The sequence below is a fragment of the Neofelis nebulosa genome, chromosome 15 (genome assembly GCF_028018385.1).
Source record: "Neofelis nebulosa isolate mNeoNeb1 chromosome 15, mNeoNeb1.pri, whole genome shotgun sequence".
In the NCBI taxonomy this organism is placed as follows: Eukaryota; Metazoa; Chordata; class Mammalia; order Carnivora; family Felidae; genus Neofelis; species Neofelis nebulosa.
In genome coordinates, this window is record NC_080796.1 from 8,077,194 (window position 1) to 8,100,356 (window position 23,163).

The window sequence follows — 23,163 nt, forward strand, 5'->3', positions numbered from 1 at the left end:
CATATAGAATGGTGTTGGCATTCTTGTCAGAAATCAGTTGGCCATAGGGATGCCTGGATAGCTCAGCTGAGCATCTGACTCTTGATCTCAGCTCAGGTCCTGATTTCAGGGTTGTGGGATAGAGCCCTGCATTGGGCTCTGTGCTGAGTGTGGAGCCTGCTTAAGATTATCTCTCTCTGCTCCTCTCCCCTGCTCCTGGTCTCTCTCTCTCTCTCTTTAAAATAATTTATAAAAAATCAGTTGGCCATAGATGTTTGCGTTTGTTTCTGGATTCCCAGTTTTATTCCATTGTCCTGTGTGTGTCCTTGTCCCAGGATATACATAATTTGATTATTGTAGTTTTCTAGTAAGTTTTGAAATTGGGAAGTATGAGTCCTCTTTGATTTTTTTTTTTTGGTTTGTTTTTGTTTTTTAATATTATTTTGGATATTTGAGGCCCCCTTGGATTCCATATGAATTGCCTATCCCATTCTTTTTTCTGCAAAACAGGCCATAGGAACATTCATAGGGATTACAAAGTATCTGTAGATTACATTAGAGAATATTACCATGTTAACAATATTAGGTTTTCTAGTTTACAAACATAAGATGTCTTTCCATTTTTAGGTCCATTGTTAGTAAGTAAGAAAATTTTTTTCTTTTTTGTAGTTTTCAATAGATAAGTCTTTCTCCTCCTTGATTAAATTTATTTCAAAGCATTTTTTTCTTTGGATGCTACTATAAATGGAATTGCTTTCTTAATTATTTTTTTGTTGTGTTGAAGTGGGTTCATTGGTGCTATATATAAATGCAGCTGGTTTTTGTATGTTGATCCTGTACCCTACAAATATGCTGGTTCATTTATTAGCTCTAGTAGTTGTTTTGTAGATTCATTGGGATTTTCTGTATATGGAATCATGTCATATTTAAATAGAGATACCTTTACTTCTTTCTTTCCAATTTGGATGCTTATTACTTTTTTTTCTCACCTAATTACCAGGCTAGGACTTACAGTACAGTGTTTCATAGCTGTGGTGAAAATGGGAAGTCTTGCCTTGTGCCTGACTTGAGGGAGAAAGTTTTCAGTCTTTCACCACTGAGTATGATGTCAGCTGTGGGTTCTTCACAAATACCCCTTATCACAGTAAGGAAGTTCCTTCCTATTTCTAGTTTGAGTGTTTTTCTCATGAAAGGGTCTGGAATTTTATAAAATGCTTTTTTGCCTCTCTTCATATGATTATGTGGTTTGTTTCTTTTGTTATATTAACATGATATATTACATTGATTGTCTTATGTTGAACCTGGCCCTCCATTCTTGAAATAAATCTCATTTGGTCTGAGTGAATAATCCCTTAATGTGTTGTTGTGTTCTGTTTGCTAGCACTTTCTGGAGAATTTTGCATCTGTATTCATAAGGGATGTCTGTCTGTAGTTTTCTTATGGTGTCTTTGTGGGGGTTTAATATCAGGGTAATTCTGGCCTCATAGAATGTGTTAAGAAGCATTCCCTCCTTTTCTATTGTTTGCAAGAGTTTGAGTAGCATTGGTGTTAATCATTTTTCAAGTGTTTCGTAGAATTCATCTGCCATCTGATTTTGGACTTTCTTAGAGATTTGGGTTACTAATTCAATCTCTGTTTGTTACATATCTGTTGAGATTTTCTACTTGTTCTTGAGTCACTTTTGGTAATTTTTGTTATTTCGAGGAATTTGTAGCCCATGGATTATGTAATTTGCTCCTGGTGTTCTCTTATAATCCTTTTAATTTCCTTAAGGCGCTAGTAATGTCCATACTTTTATTTCTGATATTCTTTATTTGCTTTTTTGTTTAATAATTATTTCCTTTTAATTGAGGTATTATTGACATACAATATCGTATTGCTTCAGGTGTACAACCTAGTGATTTGACTTTTATGTACACTGTGAAATGATCACCACTAGTCTAGTTACCATCTGTCACACACAATTAATCCAGGATTGCTGACAGTACTCCCATGCTGTGCATTGCAGCCCCATCACTTACTTATTTTATAGCTGGAATTTTTACTTCTTAATTCCTTTCACCTATTTTGGCCCCTCTACCAATACTCTTCCCCTCTGGCAACCACCAGTATAGTCTCTGTATCTGTGAGTCTCAGGTTTGTTTTGTCTTTTAGGTTCCACATATAAGTGAAACCATGTGGTGTTTGTCTTTCTCTCTCTGACTTATTTCCTGAGCATAACCCCACGATCTATCCATGCTGTTACAAATGGAGAGATTTCTTTCTTTTTTAATGACTGAGTGGGATTCCATCATGTGCGTGCGTGCGTGCATGTGTGTGTACACATCACATCTTTATCCATTTGTCCATCAGTGGACGTTTAGCTAGCTTCTGTATCTTGGTCATTGTAAACAATGTTGAAATTAACATGGAGGTGCATATAGCAAATTAGTGTTTTTGTTTTCTTTCAAATAGATACCAAGGAGTGGAATTGCTAGATCATATGGTAGTTCTATTTTTAGGTTTGTTTGGTTTTTTTTTTAGGAAACTCCATACTGTTTTCCATAGTGGCTGCACCAATTTACATGCCCGCCAAGAGTGCAAAAGGGTTCCCTTTCTACACATTCTTGCCAACACTCGTTTGTGGGGTTTGGGTTTTGTGTGTGTGTGTGTCTTTTTGATAATAGTTGACAGATGGTATCTCACTGTGCTTTTAATTTGTATTTTCTTTTTTTTTTTTTTTATTTTTTTTTTCAACGTTTTTTATTTATTTCTGGGACAGAGAGAGACAGAGCATGAATGGGGGAGGGGCAGAGAGAGAGGGAGACACAGAATCGGAAACAGGCTCCAGGCTCCGGGCCATCAGCCCAGAGCCTGACGCGGGGCTCGAACTCACGGACCGCGAGATCGTGACCTGGCTGAAGTCGGACGCTCAACCGACTGCGCCACCCAGGCGCCCCTAATTTGTATTTTCTTGATGATGAGTGATATTGGGCATCTTTTCCTGTGTCTGTTGGCCATCTGTAGGTCTTTTTTTGAAAATTGTCCATTCAGGTCTTCTGCCCATTTTTTAATCAGATTGTTTGGGTTGTTTTGGTGTTGAGATGTATAAGTTCCTTATATATTTTGAATAGTAACCTTTTATTGGGTATATCATTTGTAAATATCTTCTCCCACTGAGGAAATATTATAATTAAAACATAAAGTTTCCCTTTTGTTTTGTTGTTGATTTCCTTCACTGTGCACAAAGCTTTTCATTTGGATGTAATCCCAATAGTTTATTTTTGCTTTTGTTTCCTTTGCCTTAGGAGACACATCTATAAAAATGTTGATATGGCCAGTGTCACAGAGATTACTGTCTGTGGTTCTCTTCTGGTTTTTTTTTTATGGTTCCAGGTCTCACATTTAGGTCTTTAATCCATTTGGAGTTTATTTTTGTTCATGGTGATGGAAAGTGGTCCAGTTTCATTCTTTTACATGTAGCTGTCCAATTTTTCCAGCACATTGAATGAAGAGACTGTCTTTTCCCCATTATATATTTTTGTCTCCTTTGTCATAGATTAATTGACCATATAAGTGTGGATTAATTTCTGGGCTCCCTGTTCTGTTTTATTTACGTGTCTATTTTTGTGCCGGTACCATACTGTTTTGATTAGTGCAGCTTTAGAATACAGCTTGTAGTGTGGAATTGTGATACCTCTAGCTTTGTTGTTCTTTCTCAAGATTACTTTGGCTATTCAGGGTCATTGTGGTTCCATATAAATTTTAGGATTGTTTGTTCTAGGTTTGTGAAAAAATTGTATTGGTATTTTGATAAGGATCACATCGAATCTTTAGATTGCTTTGGGTAGTATCAACATTTTAACAGTATTTGTTCTTCCAATTCGTGACTATGGAATATCTTTCCACTTAAGTGTCATCTTCAATTTCTTTCATCATTGTTTTATAGTTTTCAGAGTATGCGTCTTTTACCTCCTCGGTTAAGTTTAATCCCTAGGCATTTTATTCTTTTTGGTGCAGTTACAAATGGTAGTTTTTTGGTTTTTTTTTACTCCTCTTTTGCTACTTCATTATTAGTGTATAGAAACACTATTTCTTGGTATTAATTTTGTATCCTGCAACTTGACTGAATCCATGTATTATTTCTGATAAGTGTTGGTGGAATCTAGGATTTTTTATGTATAATGTCATGTCTTTTACAAATAGTGCCTTCCTTTCTACCAGTATGGATGCCTCTTACTTCTTTTTCTTGTCTGATTGCTGTGGCTGGGACTTCCAGTACTAGGCTGAATAAAAGTGGTGAGAGTGGCTGGCCATCCTTGTCTTGTTCTTGATTTTAGGGAGAAAGCTCAACTGAGAGTTATTTTATGGCTTCTTTTCAGACTAACCTTCATCCAGGATGGTTTCTGTCAATTTATTGTCTTTTTAATGGACCAAGTTTTTATGTTTCTTTACATGCCTTGTGATATTTGTTGAAAATGAGGCATTTATAAAAACAGCCACCTTTCCCAGTCTTTACAAAGCTGCTCTGTCACGGGGTTGTTCCTCACTGATTAGCGGGGTCTCCTCTCTGAGATGAAAGTTTAACATCTTCTCAGGTTTTTTCTGGGCAATGCATCTTGACTGGGCTTTCACAGTTTGACTTTCACCATTCCACTGGCTACACAGATTAACTTGAGTGTCTTAGTTTCCTAAAAATTCCTCCTACCCTAGTGTCTCCCTCAGGCTATATATGGTCTGTTGCTTGAATTCATCCATAAGGTCTGGTTTTAGGCTTTTGTGGGTCTGTAGTCTCCCTGAAGCCTTCACAAGAAGTGCCTGACTCTTTTCCCACCTGAGATCTGAGTTTGGTGGAACGGACACCGGTCCTGCAGGCAGCCCCCAGGCAGGCTAGAAGGTAGCATACAAGGTCTTCTTGGGTGCCAGCTCTGACCTGAAGCTAAAAACTGTCTTCTGCTCTCCCGCATCCATATGTCTAGCCCTGACTCCAGACACACCACATCCCAGTTCATATGTTGTGTTCCTGGATGAGGACCAGTGGGATTTTTTCCCCCATTTCTTCCAGAGATATCATTATAGTATTTAGAATTTTTAAAGTAGTGATTTGAATATTATGGCTAATTTTAAAAAGTCAGTTGTTACTGTCCTTTTTAAATTGCTGTCCTTTTTAAAATTTAAGTTACTGTCTTTATCAGGTATCTTTCTTTGGAGTGAAAAACCTCTCCTATAACCCTTTGGTGTTAATAGCGCAAAAATGTAAATAATTATACTCTGGCTGATGCTTTTAAAAACCACACTGGATTTTGTTCAGGTTCCAGGAAGAAAAGGAAAGGTAGATATTTGTGTTTTAAATCCAGAGTGTATCACTCTTAGTGAACTATATGGACAACTGGACCCTAACACTATGGAATGGACTGATGGATTATTATCAAGCACAGTTCGAAATTATGTATATTCTAATACTGCAAGTTACTCAAAAAAAGACAGCGATCTTAGATTGAAATCAAGAATCTCGGATGCATCTAATGTAAGTTAATATGGAAGGATTATTATTATTTGACTCTGTGGATTACTTCATTGATTAAAAATTGGTATTTAAGCATTATTAGATACTTACCAGTATAAAAGTAAATTTAAAAGTTATTATAATCAGTTTTTAAAAAGAAAAATTATAAGCTCTGAAAAACAACAGAAAATATGTCCTTGCGTTTTAAAATGGTTGGGAAACAATAAAATGAAAGATACTTGCTTTTCAAGGAACACAGGGGATTAGGTGTTAGTGGGGGTTGCTCTAGTGAATCTAGCCACCACCAGGACACCTTACAAATTAATGAGCTACGAAAACACTTCAGTGGAAAAGCGAATAAAGCTTTTGATACAAAGTTCATCGTAGAATAAACATAAATAGCAAAAAACTTTTGAAGACTTGTGTTCTCATTAGTTATAGAGCTTACTAGTAAATTTCATTAGCCAAACTATATTAACAGAAAAATGACATTTAGAACCAAACAGATAAGCAGAGTTGTTTTTTTTTTTTAAAGTTTTTACTTAAATTGTAGTTAACATAGTATAATATTAGCTTCAGGTTACAATATTGTGATTCAGCACTTCCATATGTCACCTGAGGCTCATGCTCACAGGTGCACTCCTTAATCCCTGTCACCTGTTTCACCCACTGTCCTACCCACCTCCCCTCTGGTGACCAGCAGTGTGTTTTCTGTAGTCAAGAGTCTGTTTCTTGGTTTGTCTCTCTCTCCCTCTCTTTTTTCCCCCTTTGCTCATTTGTTTTGTTTCTTAAATACTACATATGAGTAACGTATAGATTGTTGAATCACTATGTTATAGACTGAAACTAATGTAACACTATATGTTAACGACACTGGAATTAAAATTAAAAAAGAACAATATTGAGTCTTCTAATCCATAAAAGTATTTATATCATGGACACACACACACACACACACACACACCTGTATATTCTGGATACAAGTCCCTTATCAGGGACTATGATTTGCAAACACTTTCTTTCATTTTGTGGGTTGTCTTTACTTTCTTGAAGGTATCTTGTGAAACACCAAAGTTTTCCACCCTGATGAAGTTCAACCTACTTTTTACCTTGTCACTTGTTTGTTGTTTTTTTTTTTTGTTTTTTTTTTTTTGATATCATAGTTTTAAAAAGCTTTGTATAATTCAAGGTCACAAAGACTTTCTTTTAAGTTTTATTCTAAGAGTTTTATAGTTTTAAGTTTTACATTTAGGTCTTTAGTCTATTTTGAGTTGATTTTTTGTGGACAGTACAAGGCAGGGATCCCAGTTCAGTTGTTCCGGAATTATTTGTTGAAAAGACTATTCTTAAAAAAAAAAAAAAAAAAAAAAAAAAAAAGACTATTCTTTCCCCCATTGCTTGTATTGTCTTGTCACCCATGTCAAAATCGCTGATCATAAATGTAGGGATTTATTTCTGGACTCATAGTTCTGTTCCATTCATCTTCATATCTGTCCTTATGCTAACGCCACACTTGAAAACTAGAGCTTTGCCCTGAGTTTTGAAATAGAAAATTAAAGTTGATTTTAAGACCTTGGCAAACTGATTCTGTAACGTATATAGAAGAACCAAGGGCCATGACATTCCTGAATTTAAAAAAGGGAAGAATTTGGGTGATGAGATCTGCCAGATGTCAAGAATTATTGTAAAATTAGGGGAAAACAGTGTGCTCTTGGTGCGGAAAAAGATGGCCGTTCTGGGCTATTAAGTACCTGTGACATAATGTAAACATGTACGTCAGTTTCATAGGGAAATTGACAAATGCAAAGCTAGTGTGAGATTTTATTACATCTTCCTCAGTAATTGACAGAGAAGGAACATGATACAGTTCACTAATTATACCAGTTAGAAATGGAAATAGGAAAAATTCTAACAGTGATGCCACTATGAAAACTATATTGGAAAAATGTACAAGAAAGGAACTTGTCATAGCAGATGGCAGGGACGGGGGCAGGGGAGGGGGGCAGGGATGCCTGTGCAGTTGGCAAAAATGGAATAAATGGAAGATATACTCTATTCCTGTATAAAAAGACTTCCATCCTAAAAATGCCAATCTATACCAAATTAATATATGTATATAGTGTCTTTCCAAGCAAAATCCCAATTAAAAAAATCAAATTAAATGATTGTAAAGTTCATTTGGAAGCATAAATGTTCCAAGAGTTTTAAGAAATCTGGGAAGAAAACCATAGTACTTTATATTTCTAAAATGTTATTACATTTTAGAAACATTTAACATTTTAGTGTGTTACCCCCAAATTTTAAAACTACTGTGAAGGAGGGTCTAGGAAAAATATATACTGAAATATCAACAGTTTCTTTATAGATGGTGGGAATTCAGAGAACATTTGCTTTTTTGCTTTATGGCATTATTTTAATGCTGAACAACAAACATGTACTAACTGGAAAAAAAAAAAACAAAGAATTTTCTAGAAGAAAATGGCCTGTACTCACAACTCAGCTAAGCCACCCTGTGCTGGTTACAGGGAGGTCTTTCAGCCACAGAATGTGTGCCTTTTCTATTTTAGTACTCAGCATGTTGACGTGTTTGAGTTGGAAAGTGTGATGAAATAAACATTATTGATTACCTGTTTTAGGTTTTCAAACTTGATTCCTCTGATATAGCAGATATTGACGATAATATTTCTAAGAAGGAGATGGAGAAAGATGTTAAAATCCCAGAAAGTCAGAGTAAGTGTTACTATTAAATTCAGTAAAGATGATGCAATAACAGGGAAGAAACTGAACAAATGAGCTGAATCTATATCTTTAAAAACGTTGATTTTTTTGTTCCTATACTATTTACTTTTCCCTCACTTAAAATTTGTATATGTGCGTATTTACCGCATGTTATGGCATCCTACCTACATACATAATTATGGCGCTGAAGTGGTAGGTCGTGCACGGCCCTTTCAGCTTATAAACGGACATTAATATCTCACAAGAAGCAAGCAGACGTTCAAGTAGAGAGAAGTCTTGGGTGGAAGCCTGCGGACGCTCCCAGCCCAAATAACACAGCCCACACACGCGCGTCTGAACAGAACTAGGCATCCATCGCGTGCTGCTCTGTGGCGTGGGTGTGCGGTGCGGGGTGCGAGGAGGCGGGGCACAGAGAGCGTGTGGTAAGGCGCCGGCTCCGGAGGAGGTGAGCGTCCCGACCGGAGCCCCATCAGCTCACTGCTCCGGGCTGAGCCTCGAGCACCGCAGGCACCAGCCGGACGCTTATGTTCCAGGCCCGGAAAGAGACTTCTGCTCTTGCTTGTCCTGATTCAGAATTCCTGAATGTCTGTGTGTCCCTCTCCTGCATTCAGGTTGGGGAGGGTGGTCTGCGGGCAGAGCAGGTGCCTTCCGGGGGTTCTAAGGCAGACCTGGAGGCAGGTATGGCAGCTGCTGACTTGGCATCCCGGCCTCTTGGCCCCGGCTCTGGGATCCTTTAATGTCCTTCAGGCGGCTGACTATTTTCCGTCTGCACGGTGACCCACACGCTCCTCCCCTGTCTTGACCGACAGATTTCCTAGAACTGAGGAGCAGGTTGGCGCGTGTAGAACATGGAAAGAGGAGCCAGTGGGGCCACAGCGCAAACAACTCTATTTGTCTGCTTCCCTTCTCTGTCCCCCAGAGGCAGCATGTCCAGAAAGCATCCTGGGTGGAAGGGGAGCTCACCAAGCACATGATTATGGGAAAGACAGATCCAGGGTCTTGCTCTTCTCCGAATGTAAGGGCCGACTACACAAGCAGCAATCAGAGAACGTGGGCCGGGTTTGAAGAGTGGTTAAGCCTGTGGTCCGAGTAGTTATTTCTACCTAACATGTTAGAGACTACACATGAACACATTCACTCTGCTGTTCTCTAGGGTGTCATTTTTCACCTTGTTAGAAAATATTTTCCAAACAAGATAGGGAATTTGTAAAATTGTAACACAAGAAGACTGAGATACTCTACTCTGTTACATTAAAAATATTTCTCTCTCCAGACCACGATTGGCAGTGGATTATTTTGGATGGTCCAGTGGATACATTTTGGGTAGAAAATCTAAACTCCATGCTGGATGATACTAGAACGCTGTGTCTGGCAAACAGTGAGCGAATAGCCTTAACTAGTAACATACGAGTGGTTTTTGAGACGGACAGTCTCTCTCAGGCCAGTCCTGCAACCGTCAGCCGGTGTGCAATGGTCTACATGGTAAGTTCCCAAAAACAAACGTGTTAAGGAAAACGTGTTGTTTAGGGTAATAAGGGTAATAGCTAGTCATTACCTACAGCGTTCCTGATGATGGTTTTATGATTACCTCTGGACCTGGCAGGGTTTTGTGTCCCCTCAAGTCTCCTAACCCAGGAGTGAAAGGAGCGTAGTCTCTCCTGTTTAAATGAGGACGACCCGGTAATTGGGGTGGCAGGTGTCCCACAACTGTGAGTGGTGCTTTCGATGGACAGCACAGGCTGCTGGTGACTTGTCTTTCCCACGGAGGAGAGACACCTTTCCTCACCTGCCTGTGACCCTGAGGGCCCGTGAAGTATATTTTGCCAAGACAGTGGTGGGGGATGGAAGGCACACAAAGATTAAGTGTCTTCTCTCCATGAAATTAATCATTAGCCATGGTTGGCCCTGTGTTCTGATCCGCTGAACTCGCTGTAACGAAGCTAAGAACAGCGCTGCTTTTCTGGCTAAGCCGCTCCCCTTGCCGGGTACACGGAACCTCCCCCGCAACCCCTCCCTACACACAGTTCCCCACCACATGTTGTCTTGTAAGACCAGGGTTAAAACCATAAGTCGTCTCAGAGACAGGTCCTTCTTCAAGGTCTTGATCAGCTGCCCTTTGACGACTGATGATGCTGTGTTTTGCTGGGGGCGGAGGTGAAGTAAAGATAGTAAGGAGGAGGATGGACGCCTCATTTTTCTTTACTTACGTAAAATTACCTTGTGCTTTATATCGTTAGGATCCTGTTGATCTGGGATGGGAGCCCTATGTCAAGTCGTGGCTGTTGAAAACTTCTAAAATTATGAGTCAAACAGGAGTGAGTTGTCTTGAATTCTTGATTAAAAATAGCGTCACAGATGGACTACAGTTTATAAAGAAGCATCAGAAATGTCAGCCGTTTCCTGTACAGGACCTAGCAGTGGTCACAACTCTCTGCAGGATTCTTGATGCCTTCTTTGAGTTCATGAGTGAAAATGGAGGCTTTGGAAAATGTGAGCTTTTTCCCCTTCTGAGTCATATCAATGGTCTTGTGTGTCACTTAATCAATGCTAACTATTTATCACCTTCTATTAAATTTTACAAGAGAAAACAGAGAAAGGAAGACCAGGAATTTTCAGTCTATTTGAACCAGACACACACATGGAAGAAACTAAAAATCACTAACAAAGGGGCATATCAGTAACATAAACTAATGTCATACATATGTTGGTGGGTCACATGGAAAACGAGGATAAGGAATTCCAAGAGGGTCTTTCTGAGGGAAGAATGCTTTGCTTGTTTGTTGGTTTTAAGGACTCTTAGAGATGGAAATAATGGAGGGAAGTGTGTCCAGAATCCTCGGCAAAAGCTGTAATCGTGCACAGGTGTAAACCTGGAGAGTAGTAAAACGTGTTGGGTGAGAGCAAAAGATTCCGGAAACAGTGTAGCATTATTGCTAACAGCACAGCCCCTGGAGTCAGAAGCCTGCCTCCCAAGACCAGTTCCATTGCTTCCCGAGGAGATGGCTAATTAGGCCAGGCTCCCAACGCTGTCTCCAAAACCCAATTCTGGATCCCCCAAACTAACAGAAATGGTAAGAAGCCCCTGGGGTGACAAGAGGGTAAGGTCCCACGCGGGGAGCACAGTAGGTCCGAGAGGAAGAGAGCCGGATACCACGAATGGGCGAACATTTAGGTTGGCCTCTCCCCTTCTCGTGGTTTCCTTGTAGCTTCCCTCAGCGGCTGACCTTTCCTAGTCCCGTTTTCACCGGGAAGTTCTTTCAGGGCCTTAGGGCCCCAGGTCCATTCAAGAGTCTAATCCTGCTGCCTTCCTTCTCTTGCACAAAGCCCACCGTCCTGGATCACTCATAAAAGCCCGGTTCTGCCGCAGCCTGTACTGGGTGGCACACCCCAGGGCGCAGTGGGTGGTGCGTGTGCGTTTACTCCTCTGACTTTCTTCTTTGTGTCTGATTCTGAGGGAGCGCCCCACCCCCTTTTTATAGCTCAGCTGTGGTTAGCTCTTGTTAGGATAGTTTTTCTCCACACTTATGTGTTTGTGGTGGTAGGTAGCCATCTATTTCTGGCTGATTTGCCACATTAATGAGATTCAGTAAATTGGAAAACCTATTTGAGATGGATAATTTTGAAGTGAAATATAAATTTTCCCAAGTGATCTTTAAAAAAGGAAAAATCTGATAGAAAGTTGAATTTTTTTAACATTTATTTTTGAGAGAGAGAGAGAGAGAGAGGGAGGGAGACACAGAATCTGAAGGAGGCTCCAGCCTCCAAGCTGTCAGCACAGAGCCCGATGCAGGGCTTGAACTCACAAACGGTGAGATCATGACCTGAGCCGAAGTCAGACGCTTAACCGACTGAGCCATTCAGGTGCCCTGAAAGTTGAATTTTTATTTAAAATTTTTTTTCAACGTTTTTTATTTATTTTTTGGGACAGAGAGAGACAGAGCATGAACGGGGGAGGGGCAGAGAGAGAGGGAGACACAGAATCGGAAACAGGCTCCAGGCTCCGAGCCGTCAGCCCAGAGTCTGACGCGGGGCTCGAACTCACGGACCGCGAGATCGTGACCTGGCTGAAGTCGGACGCTTAACCGACTGTGCCACCCAGGCGCCCCAAAAGTTGAATTTTTAAAAGGCTTCTCCCACCCTCCCAAAAATACTGAGCCAAGCTCATTAAATTTTGTTGGTAAATTTCACCAAGCTTTTGCAGAACAAATTGTCTTTATAGAATCTGTTCAAAAGAATAGAAAAAGAAGGAAAGCTACACAACTTGTTTTATCAAGTTCATATGCAGTTGATGCCCAAACCAGACAAGGTGATACGGAATGGACAATTATAGACCAAGTCTGTTCATAAATGTGGATGCTGAGATTATAAAAAAAAATACTAGAAAACTAGGGGGACTAAAGATACACCACGACAAAGTAGCGTTGCCTTCAGCATGTAAGAATGATTTAACGTGACAATTATCTGTCAGAATAACTTGCCAAATAAGCCTATCAAAAGAAAGAAACTATGTCATTATTTCAATAAATGGGAAATGCATTTAAATAACATTGTACAACTTATATGTTAAAAGACACTTGGTGGGGTGCCTGGGTGGCTCAGTTAATGGACTTCAGCTCAGGTCATGATCTCACGGTTTGTGGGTTCAAGCCCCGCGTTGGGCTCTGTGCTGACAGCTCAGGGCCTGCAGCCTGCTTTCAGATTCCCTCTCTCTGGAGCCTGCTTCCCTCTCTCTGACCCTCCACCCCCCCACCAAAAAAATAAATAAACATTAAAAAAATAATAAAAGATACTTGGCAATCCAAAAAAAGATAACTTACTTTTTTTTTTTTTTTTGAATGTTTATGTATTTTTGCGAGAGACAGAGACAGAGTGTGAACGGGGCAGGGGCAGAGAGAAAGGGAGACAGAATCCGGAGCAGGCTCCAGGCTCTGAGCAAGCTGTCAGCACGGAGCCCGACGCGGGGCTCGAGCCCACAGACCGCGAGATCATAACCTGAACCGAAGTCGGACGCTCAACCGACTGAGCCACCCGGGCGCCCCCGAAAGATAACTTTCTTAACCCTTGGCTTTTTCTATTAAAAACCTACAGTAGACATTTTCAGCAGTAATCATGAGATGCATTCCTATCGATTCAGAACCTTGGGAGTTTCTTGGGTGAATCTGAAAGTGGCACCCACACCTGGAGGGTGAGGAGAGACCAAAGAAAGAGGCAGACTAATCCAGATTGGGAGCTGGCAGGGTTTTCTTTTTTGTAACTGAAGCAGAGTTAACAGACAGCATTGTTAGTTTCGGGTGCAGTACAGTGATTCAACCTTTCTGCACCTCACCCTGTGCTCAGCATGATGGGTGCTCTTACTTCCCTTCACCTGTTCCACCCATCCCCCACCCAGCTCCCCTCTGGCAACCACCAGTTTGTTCTCTGTTTTTAAGGGTCTGGGGTCGGTTTTTTTTTGTTGTTTGTTTTTTGTTTGTCTCTGTTTGTCTTTGTTCATCTGTTTCTTAAATTCCATGTATGCTCGAAATCATATGGTATTTGTCTTTCCGACTGATTTCACTTAGGATGATGCCTTCTAGGTCCCTCCATGTCATTCCAAATGGCAAGATTTCATTCTTTTTCATGGCTCAGTAACATCCCACTACACACACACACACACACACACACACACACACACACACCACTTCTTTATCCATTCATCTGTTTTTTGTAAGTTTTTACTTAAATTTCAGATAGTGAACATACAGTGTTATATTAGTTTCGGGGGCACAGCACAGTGATCCAACACTTCCCTGCATCACCCGGTGCTCATCACAAGTGCCCTCCTTAATCCCCATGTCCTATCTCCCCCGTCCCCCACCACCTCCCCTCTGGTGACCATAAGTGTGTTCTCTAGAGTTAAGAGTCTGTTTGTTGGTTTTCCTCTCTCTCTCTCTCTCTCTCTTTTTTTCCTTTTGCTCATTTGTTTTGTTTCTTAAATTCCACATATGAGTACAATTGTATGGTATTTGTCTTTCTCTGACTTATTTTGCTTAGCATCATGCTCCCTAGCTCTGTCCACATGATTGCAAATGGCAAGATTTCATTCTTTTTATGGCTGAATAATATCCCATTGTATATATATACACCACATCCTCTTTATCCATTCATCAGTCACTGGGCACTTGGGCTATTTCCATAACTTGGTTATTGTAGATAGCGCTGCTATAAACATAGGGGTGTATGCCTCCCTTTGAATTAATATTTTTGTATCCTTTGGGTAAATACCTAGTAGTGCAATTGTTGGGTCATAGGGTAGCTCTATTTTTAACTTTTCAAGGAACCTCCACACTGTTTTCCAGAGTGGCTGCCGCACCAGTTTGCATTCCTACCAAAAGTGCAAAAGTGTTCCCCTTTCTCCGCATCCTCACCAACATCTGTCCTTGCCTGAGTTGTTAATTTTAGCCATTCTGACAGGTGTGAGGTGGTATCTCCTCATGGTTTTGATCTGCATTTTCCTGATGATGAATGATGTTGAGCATCTTTCCATGTGTGTGTTGGCCATCTGGATGTCGTCCTTGGGAAAAATGTCTGTTTATGTCTTGTGCCCATTTTTAATTGGATTATTTGTTTTTGGGGTATTGAGTTAGATCAGTTTCTTATATATTTTGGATACTAACCCTTTATTTGCAAATATCTTCTCCCATTCTGTAGGTCACCTTTTAGTTTTATTGATTGTTTCCTTCTCTGTGGAGAAGCTTTTTATCTTGATGAAGTCCCAGTGGATTATTTTTGCTTTTGTTTCCCTTGCCTTAAGAGACTTATCTAGAAATAAGTTGCTACAGCTGAGGTCAAAGAGGTTACCAACTATGTTTTCCTCTAGGATTTCTATGGTTTCATGTCTCACACTTATGTCTTTCATCTATTTTGAATTTATTTTTATGTTGGTGTAGTTCCATTCTTTTGCATGTAGCTGTCCAGTTTTCCCAACACCATTTGTTAAAGAGAGTGTCTTTTTTTCCATTGGATATTCTTTCCTGCTGTGTCAAAGATTAACTGACCATAGCGTTGTGGATTCATTTCTGGGTTTTCTGTTTCATTCCACTGATTTATGGATGGACACTTGGGTTGTTTCCGTATCTTGGCTATTATAAATAATGCCGCAAGAAACATACGGATGCTATATCTTTTTGAATTAGGGTTTTCAGTTCTGTTTAGGTAAATACCCAGTAGTGGACTTCTGTTTTCAATTTTTTGAGGAACCTCCCTACTGTTTTCTACAGTGGCTGCACCAGTTTGCACCCACAGCGGTCCAGCACAGACCTCATCTGTCAGTTTCCTTGCCTATAAAAACCGCCTGCTTCTGCTGCTACAGTTTAGTAAGCTAGGGAACTAAGAGATGACGTTTGTCTTGGGCAGCTATGAGTAGGTCTCCACACCTGCTTTCCAGAGTTTTAAAAGTTTATGTAGAGGCCTTCATGAGGTTTGGTAACGTACATAGTCCAGATGGCGTCAACACGTTGCTGTCTCAGGGCCGCGTCCTTGAAATGGCTCCGAGTGGAGGAAGCGGGCAGAACATCCATCCCCAGGACAAGGGAGGGGAAGGAACCTCTGATTACCTCCATCCAGCTTAGAGGTCACCAGTAGTCATGTCTTCTCGATGACTTCCTTCACCATTTTATCTCCTGCGATGGGTTTTTTACAATCTTAATTGCCCTCCCTTCCACAATGTGCCCTGAGTGGTCGGCATGGGGTCTCAGCAGCATGGAGATGGCTCGTTTGGTGGTTATCTGGCTGCACTGGGGCAGGTACCACAGCAACAATACAGGCACATTCAGGAGAAGACACAGATGAAGATAATGATTCCCAAAATAAGCAACAATGTTTGTTTCCATTCAGAGCCCCGTGATCCAAACCACTGATTTATCAAGTGCCCGAGGTTGGGGCTGGGATCATTAACACCTTCACTTGTGGGTTCATGTGACTTAATAAATATGATACATTAACAGACTCATCAGGTATGAACGCATAACATTTTGCCTGGATAATAGTACGGGGGCCTCCTTGTTAGACAGTAATCATGTCCAAGGCCGTCTTATTTTGGAAGACAGCTTTTCTCATTAGAGATATTTTCGGATTCAGTAAAGATGGGCTTTGTTGGCTCTCATTTGAGGCTTGCTGAACGGATTTGGTGGCTTCTGTGTGTGCTGTGGTGCCCTCCAGGCCGGTGGAGGAAAAAAGATGACAGCCACGCGAAAACAGGACGTGCCCACCTTGCCTTGGGGAGAGAGAGGTCGACAGCTTTAGAAACCTGACTCGGTTGTGCACACCATACCTGTTGGCCAGGGGCGGGAGCTCCTCTGTTCCAGTGGGATGACTCATTGCAAGTCCTAGGAGATAATGTCTTCCCAGGCATGATGGGGCTGGGATGTTTCCTGTGATTTTACGTCTTTATGCTACCGGGTGTTTGGGCTGGGGTCCGCAGTCTGGCCCATGGGGCAGTGGACTCTGACTCTTCACACGTCTTAAAGCCTGGGGCGGTACTTCAGTCTACCTGGCCAAGGAGATTTTACTCGTTAGTAATTCAGTCTGCTGCTTTATATTTTTTTCACTTAACCTTTCTGCTTGTAGAAGATACTGGAAGGTGCATCCTGCATTTAGTGTGGTGTTCTTTCGCCTAGTCTTGTATATCGTGACTTTTAAAATGTGGCCCTCAGTCATTGTTCTGTTCGACAAGGGCATTGGTGTAAGGGGCTCAGCTTCTTTAGTCCCCTCACGACAATAGCCGGGCTTGCATAGCAGTAGGGGAAAGCTTGGGTGAGACCCCATGTGGCGTCCAGACCAAATAGGACATGTTTAGAACCCTCACTCAGAGGGAGGAGTTCAACATAACCAGTGTGCTAATTCTTGATACCAAAGCTTATTTTTCTTTAGGCCGATTAAATAGAGATCTTTTATAAATTAATTTTGACAATATAATCTGGAGGTACAAAAATGTTGTTTATAGAGAGCATATACCCAGACACATACATACACACCCAGACAGCTACAGAGACCCTATAGCTTTAATAATAAAATGCACCCAGGAATCTGGTAAAACCCACTAGTTTATAAATAACAGTTGAGCTCAGACCGTGTCTGTGGCAGATGGGGCAAGTTAAGGTTTCCCGACCGAATGGCCAGAGTGTCTTACTGGTATTCGCGGGGAAGACTTAAGGTTTGTGTTCGCCCTTGATGAGTTTCCTCCTGGAGGCTGAGGCCTGGATGTGGGGGAGAAGCTTGTACTGCCCCCTGTATCCACCCTTCTGTTCCTGTCTCAGGTGCGCAGGGGCGGCGTCTTAGTTCTCTCGTGGGGTAATCACATTTTAAAGACATGATCAGATTTCCATTTTCAAGGGACAGAGAGAAAATGTAAGTTTTCCTCCTAGGACTTTTGGGGTGTACTTCTGTGTTAGCAGACGTCCGGGGTAGTCGCTGTTTAAAATCTGTCTTCATATTAGGGTCAGATGACATGGGGCACTTCATCTGCTTCGTTGTCCAGCCGAACGTCCTCCCTTCTGCTGCCCTCATTTTGTCCATGGTTCCCCCTCTTAGATTCCCCATCAGGATATGTCCGAGGGCTCGGGCCGTGACGGGTGGCACTTGGGCCCTCCTCGTTCCGTAAAACCAGCAGACGGAAGAGGGGCAGACAGGTGCACATCTCGTTCTCACCTCGGTTCTTCTCACTTCCTAACCCGAACTCCAGACCCCGCTCGGGCGTCAATGGCCAGCCCCTCACGGCAGCCACTGGCGCCCTTCTCTGCTGCGCCGTGCTACCGTGTGTCCTCAGCTCACATCCGACTCAGGGGCCATCCCTCCCTGTGCAGAGGTTCGTGGCTAGCCTGGGACTTCCCCTCGTGGATGCCTTGTTCCCAAGTCGAGTTTCTTTTGTCCCCTGACAGTTGTACGTTTGCTTCCCGGGTGGAGTTCAAATTGGCCCCTATACGCGGAGGCAGGGAGACACCCAAGAGGCCACTCCAGGTTGTAGGTGGCTGTGGCGGTCAGCAAGAGAGCCTACATACAAGGCTCGTCTTGAAGGACTGCAGGATGAGCGGATCCCCGCACCCACGCACAAGAATCTTAAAAGCTTATACAGAGGCCTTAGTGGGATTCAGTCATCCTATTCATTCAGGGTGTTCTTGACAACACGTTGCTCTCTCGAGACCACATTCTTGGAATGGCTCCTGGCGTTGGAACAGTGGGCAGCACGTGCACTCCAACAACGGGAGAGGGGTAACAAATGTCCAGTTGCCTGGGTCCAGCTTGTGGCCCAGCCGCGGTCGCGTCCTCTCGATGGCCTCCTCCAACAATTCTGTTAATGCTGCGTTTACTCCTGTTACTATTCAACATGGTCTTGGGGGTGCTAATCAATGTAGCAATAGTTAGAGGGGAAAAAGGAGGTTTCTGAGAAGTAAAAAGGAAGAGGGGCATCTGGCTGGCTCAGTCCGTTAAGTGTCTGACTCTTGATTTTGGCCAAGGTCACACATGAACTCAAGGCTTATGAGTTTGACCCCACGTCGGGCTCCGAGCTGGCAGTACGGACCCTGCTTGGGATTCTCTCTCTCTCTCTCTCTCTCTCTCTCTCTCTCTGCCCCTCCCTCGCTCATGCTCCCTCTCAAAAATAAACATTAAAAAAACAGAAAGAGACAAAGCTATTACTGTATGCAGAGGCTATAGTCCTATTCATTATTAAAAAAAAAAAAAACCAGAAAAATCAGCAGTTGATTAGAATTGGAGATTACAGCGAAGTCACCAGATGTTAAATCAGTGGGCAAACATCAGTAGTGTACTTACCACCAAGTTTCATAAAAATATCCTTCTATATTTTATAACCTGGTTATGAAATATATTTTGTTATAACCTATATTTTTTAACCTTGTTAGAGTTTTATTTTTAGCTTAAATTATCAACAGTGTAAAAAGAAAACCTCAGACTGGGAGAAATTATTTTCAAATCACATTATCTGCTAAGGAGTTAATATCCAGAATATATAAGGAATTCCTGCAACTTAACAAAAACCCAAACAACCTAATTAAGTTTATTTATTTTGAGAGAAAGAAAACAGGGGGTAGGGGCAGACAGAGAGGGGTGCAGAGGACCTGAAGCAGGCTCCGAACTGTCAGCACTGAGCCCGACGTGGGGCTCGAACTCATGAACCGTGAGATCGTGACCCGAGCCGACGTCAGACACTTAACCCACTGAGCCACCCGAGCACCCCAAACAACCTAATTTAAAAGGAGGTGAAAGACCTGAATAGACCTTTCTCCAAAGAAAATATGCAAATGGCCAACAAGCAAATGAAAAATGCCCGACATCACTAATTATTAAAGAAATGCATGAAGGCAAACCCACAGTGAGATACCACTTCATAGCCGCTAGGATGGCGATTATAAAATTTTTTGAAAATCAGAAGATAACAGATTGGGGCATGGATGGGGAGAAATTGGAAGTCTTGTGCACTGTTGATGACCACGTAGAATGACGCAGCCGCTATGGAGAACGGTATGGCTGTTCCTAAACAGATTGGACATAAAATTATCACTTGACCCAACAATTCCACTTCGGAGTATATACGCAAAAGACCTGAAGCAAGGACTTGAACAGATATTTGCACACCCGTGTTCACAACAGTGCGATTCATAAGAGCCAAAAGGTGGAAACCACCCAGTGGTCTCTTGACAGAAGAATGGATATTCTCCAGCCACAAAAAGGAATTCTGACACATGCTACAACATGGATGACCCTGGGGGACAGTATACTAAGTGAAATAAGTCACAAAAGGACACAATTGTATGAATCCATTTATATGAGGTACCTGGAAAAGGCAAATGCACGGGGACAGAAAGTAGACTAGCGATTACCAGGGTCTGGGAGAAAAGGGAATGGGGAGTTGTTGTGTAAAGGGTGTAGAGTTTTAGTACGACATGATGGAAAGTTCTAGATATGGATGGTGGAGATGGTTGTGCAAAGCCGTAAACGTACGTAATGCCATTGAACTGTACAGTTAGTGGTCAAAATGGTCAATTTTATGGCATATATTTTACCTAATAAAAAGAGTTTTTTAAATTATTCCCCCAAATTTTTCAGGACTTGATATAAACCCTCAAATATGCAGTGGCATTCCTGCCCTCATAGACCATTCCACACCCTACAATGTATGCGTATACGGAGGATTCTTCCTCCACATTTTCAGCTAACCTAGCGACCAAGACAGGATAGAGGGGAGAGCAGATGTAGAAGTTACCCGAGTCCGGGGATCTTTTCACTACTACTAAAATTTCCAATACACAAAATTCTTAAGAAAATGTTTAACCTTACAGATCATGAAAGGAACATTTCTTTGAAAATAGCATACAATTTTCATCGGATAAGAGATTTTTGAATGAAGAAAACACACCGATAGCTAAATGTATTCACCTATAAACTCTCACAGAAGTTATTTGAGGTATAAATTGATTCAGCCTTTCTTAGTGAACCATCTGGCAATCTATGTTAAAAATATGGGGTGCTTGGGTGGCTCAGTCGGTTGAGCGTCCGACTTCAGCTCAGTTCACGATCTCACGGTTCGAGAGTTGGAGCCCCGCGTCGGGCTCTGTGCTGACAGCTCAGAGCCCAGGGCCTGCTTCAGATTCTGTGTCTCCCCCTCTCTCTGCCCCTGCCCCTGCTCATACTCTGTCTCTCTCTCTCTCAACAATAAATAAACATTAAAAAAAATTTTTTTTGAATAGCAAAATACTCTGCCCTAGAATCTCTTATTCTAAGAATTCATTATAAAGAAGTAATAACTGAAGTATATAGATTTATGCACAAGGAGCTTTATTTATAGCAGAATTATTTATAATCCTAAAACAGCAAGAATGTGAATTCCATCAGCAGGAGAAGGACTTCCTGGACTGTGGTGTGGCAATGTCACATTTCACTGGAAAGACATGAAGACGAACTTAAAAAGCAGGATGAGAAGCCAACCCTCTTTCTAACTTTTGATTTGAGCTTAGATATTAAAGTATTGTATTTAAAAATACTAGAATGACATTGTATTAAATGCCATCATGACATGCATGAGCATTTAATCATCGTTACCCACGTGTGGTGGAATCGTAGAGTGGCAGGTTCTACAAGAAGCCTGTATTATGTCAGTATAAAGAAAACAAACATCATAACAACAAAAGTAAGCTAAAGGGAGGAAGAAATAATCGCTCACTCTTTGTGCTCCTGCTTGGTGTGCGTGATGGGGACGAGACAGGTGGGTGACGGGAGATGGAAGGAAACCAAAACCTCGACCCCCTGCCGAAGATGCACCTGTTTGCTGTTTGTTTCAGCGAATTTAAATCTGTTGTCTGAAAGCGTCCTTCTCTTCATCAGGACCCATGTATTAGTTTGTCACATGCACCACATTACCTGAATGTTCTAGGGTTTCATGTTAGAACAGTCAAACTTACAGAAAAGTTGCTAGAATAGGATGACGAAGTGTGTAGATGTACGCTTCAAATAAGTAAGAAGCATTTCAGACAATGGCAGGTCCGTTCCCTGCTCCTCTTTCCTTCGAAAGGTAGCTCGCACTCTGGTCTGATGAGGTAGCTGTATGTGCAAGAAAAACCTCTGTGACAGTTCAGAAATGAAACAGTGTTGAATGATAAACCTCGCTAATTAACCAGGTAAATTCTGGGTCTATTGTTCACTGTGGAAAAATACTCTTCCCTTTTTAAGGTGACGATTGGAAGGACGTTTCAACTGGGGAGAAAGATTCTCCACGTGCAAAAGTTTCTGCCAAATTCAAGAATACAGAAGAGAGGTCAGTTATTCATTCAGCAGACATGGTTAAGTACCTTCTGGGTGCCAGACACTCAAATAAGCACAGAATTACTAGGCAATAAACCTGTACCAGTTCTGGAAAGAAGGGGTCGTGTTTGTTTTGTCTGGAGTAGCTGATACACAGTAGGAATACAGTAAACATTCTCTAAATGAACTGTTTCACAGGACTGGAAATTTCAAATACCGTTGTGTGTGTGTACTGTAGAAGAATGTTTGCCAATACACTTCGGTTCAGTGATCTGTTTTTAGGATTTTCATAATTTGTAAATAATTTTATGATAATGCTAAATCCTGAACTATTTTACATGCCTTGAAATCAGGCCCAAGCCCCTGATTCAGCTCCATCACCTTCGGCCCGGTTTCTGTAGAATTTCAGGGTCCACAGACCAGGGTGACCCCATCAGCCCAGACTGGACGAGACTCTCCCCACACTTACAGCACCTGCCACTAGCCAGGTTGAAGTAAATCAGGCCCTAGGACTTGGTTGAGAGGAGACGGTATGAGTAACTATTCACTTGCTTGTGTATTTCTACATAAAATGGAAAAATACCAGATCCTCTCCCAAAAGATAGGTAAATCTCAGCTAATAACTTTAACCTAAAATAGAAGTGAATCACGTGTACTAAATCAGTGAAATAAAGGTTGACTACAAATCTCTTACACTAATGGTACTTTAAAAATAGTGACAATATTGGGGCGCCTGGGTGGCTCAGTCGGTTAAGTGTCCAACTTCGGCTCAGGTCATGATCTTACGGTTCGTGAGTTCGGGCCTAGCATTGGGCTTTGTGCTGACACCTCAGAGCCTGGAGCCTGCTTCAGATTCTCTGTGTGTGTCTCTCTCTGCCCCTCCCTCATTCACGCTCTATCTCTCTCTCTGTCTCAAAAATAAACATTAAGAGGGGCGCCTGGGTGGCGCAGTCGGTTAAGCGGCCGACTTCAGCCAGGTCACGATCTCGCGGTCCGTGAGTTCGAGCCCCGCGTCGGGCTCTGTGCTGACTGCTTGGAGCCTGTTTCCGATTCTGTGTCTCCCTCTCTCTCTGCCCCTCCCCCGTTCATGCTCTATCTCTCTCTGTCCCAAAAATAAATAAAAAACATTGAAAAAAAAAATTAAAAAAAAAAAAAAAAAACATTAAGAA

The 23,163-nt window shown here is 41.8% G+C and overlaps 1 protein-coding gene across 3 annotated transcripts in view; it reads left to right on the plus strand.

Moving 5' to 3' along the window:
• DNAH14 (dynein axonemal heavy chain 14) overlaps positions 1-23,163 on the plus strand; it is a 326,351-nt gene that overhangs the window by 163,885 nt on the left and 139,303 nt on the right. For all 3 annotated transcript variants that reach the window (XM_058701177.1, XM_058701178.1, XM_058701179.1), the window contains exons 38-42: positions 5,270-5,485; positions 8,101-8,194; positions 9,477-9,685; positions 10,441-10,693; positions 21,923-22,007. In XM_058701177.1, coding sequence (XP_058557160.1) covers positions 5,270-5,485; positions 8,101-8,194; positions 9,477-9,685; positions 10,441-10,693; positions 21,923-22,007 — 857 coding nt within the window. The remainder of the gene's footprint in view (positions 1-5,269; positions 5,486-8,100; positions 8,195-9,476; positions 9,686-10,440; positions 10,694-21,922; positions 22,008-23,163) is intronic.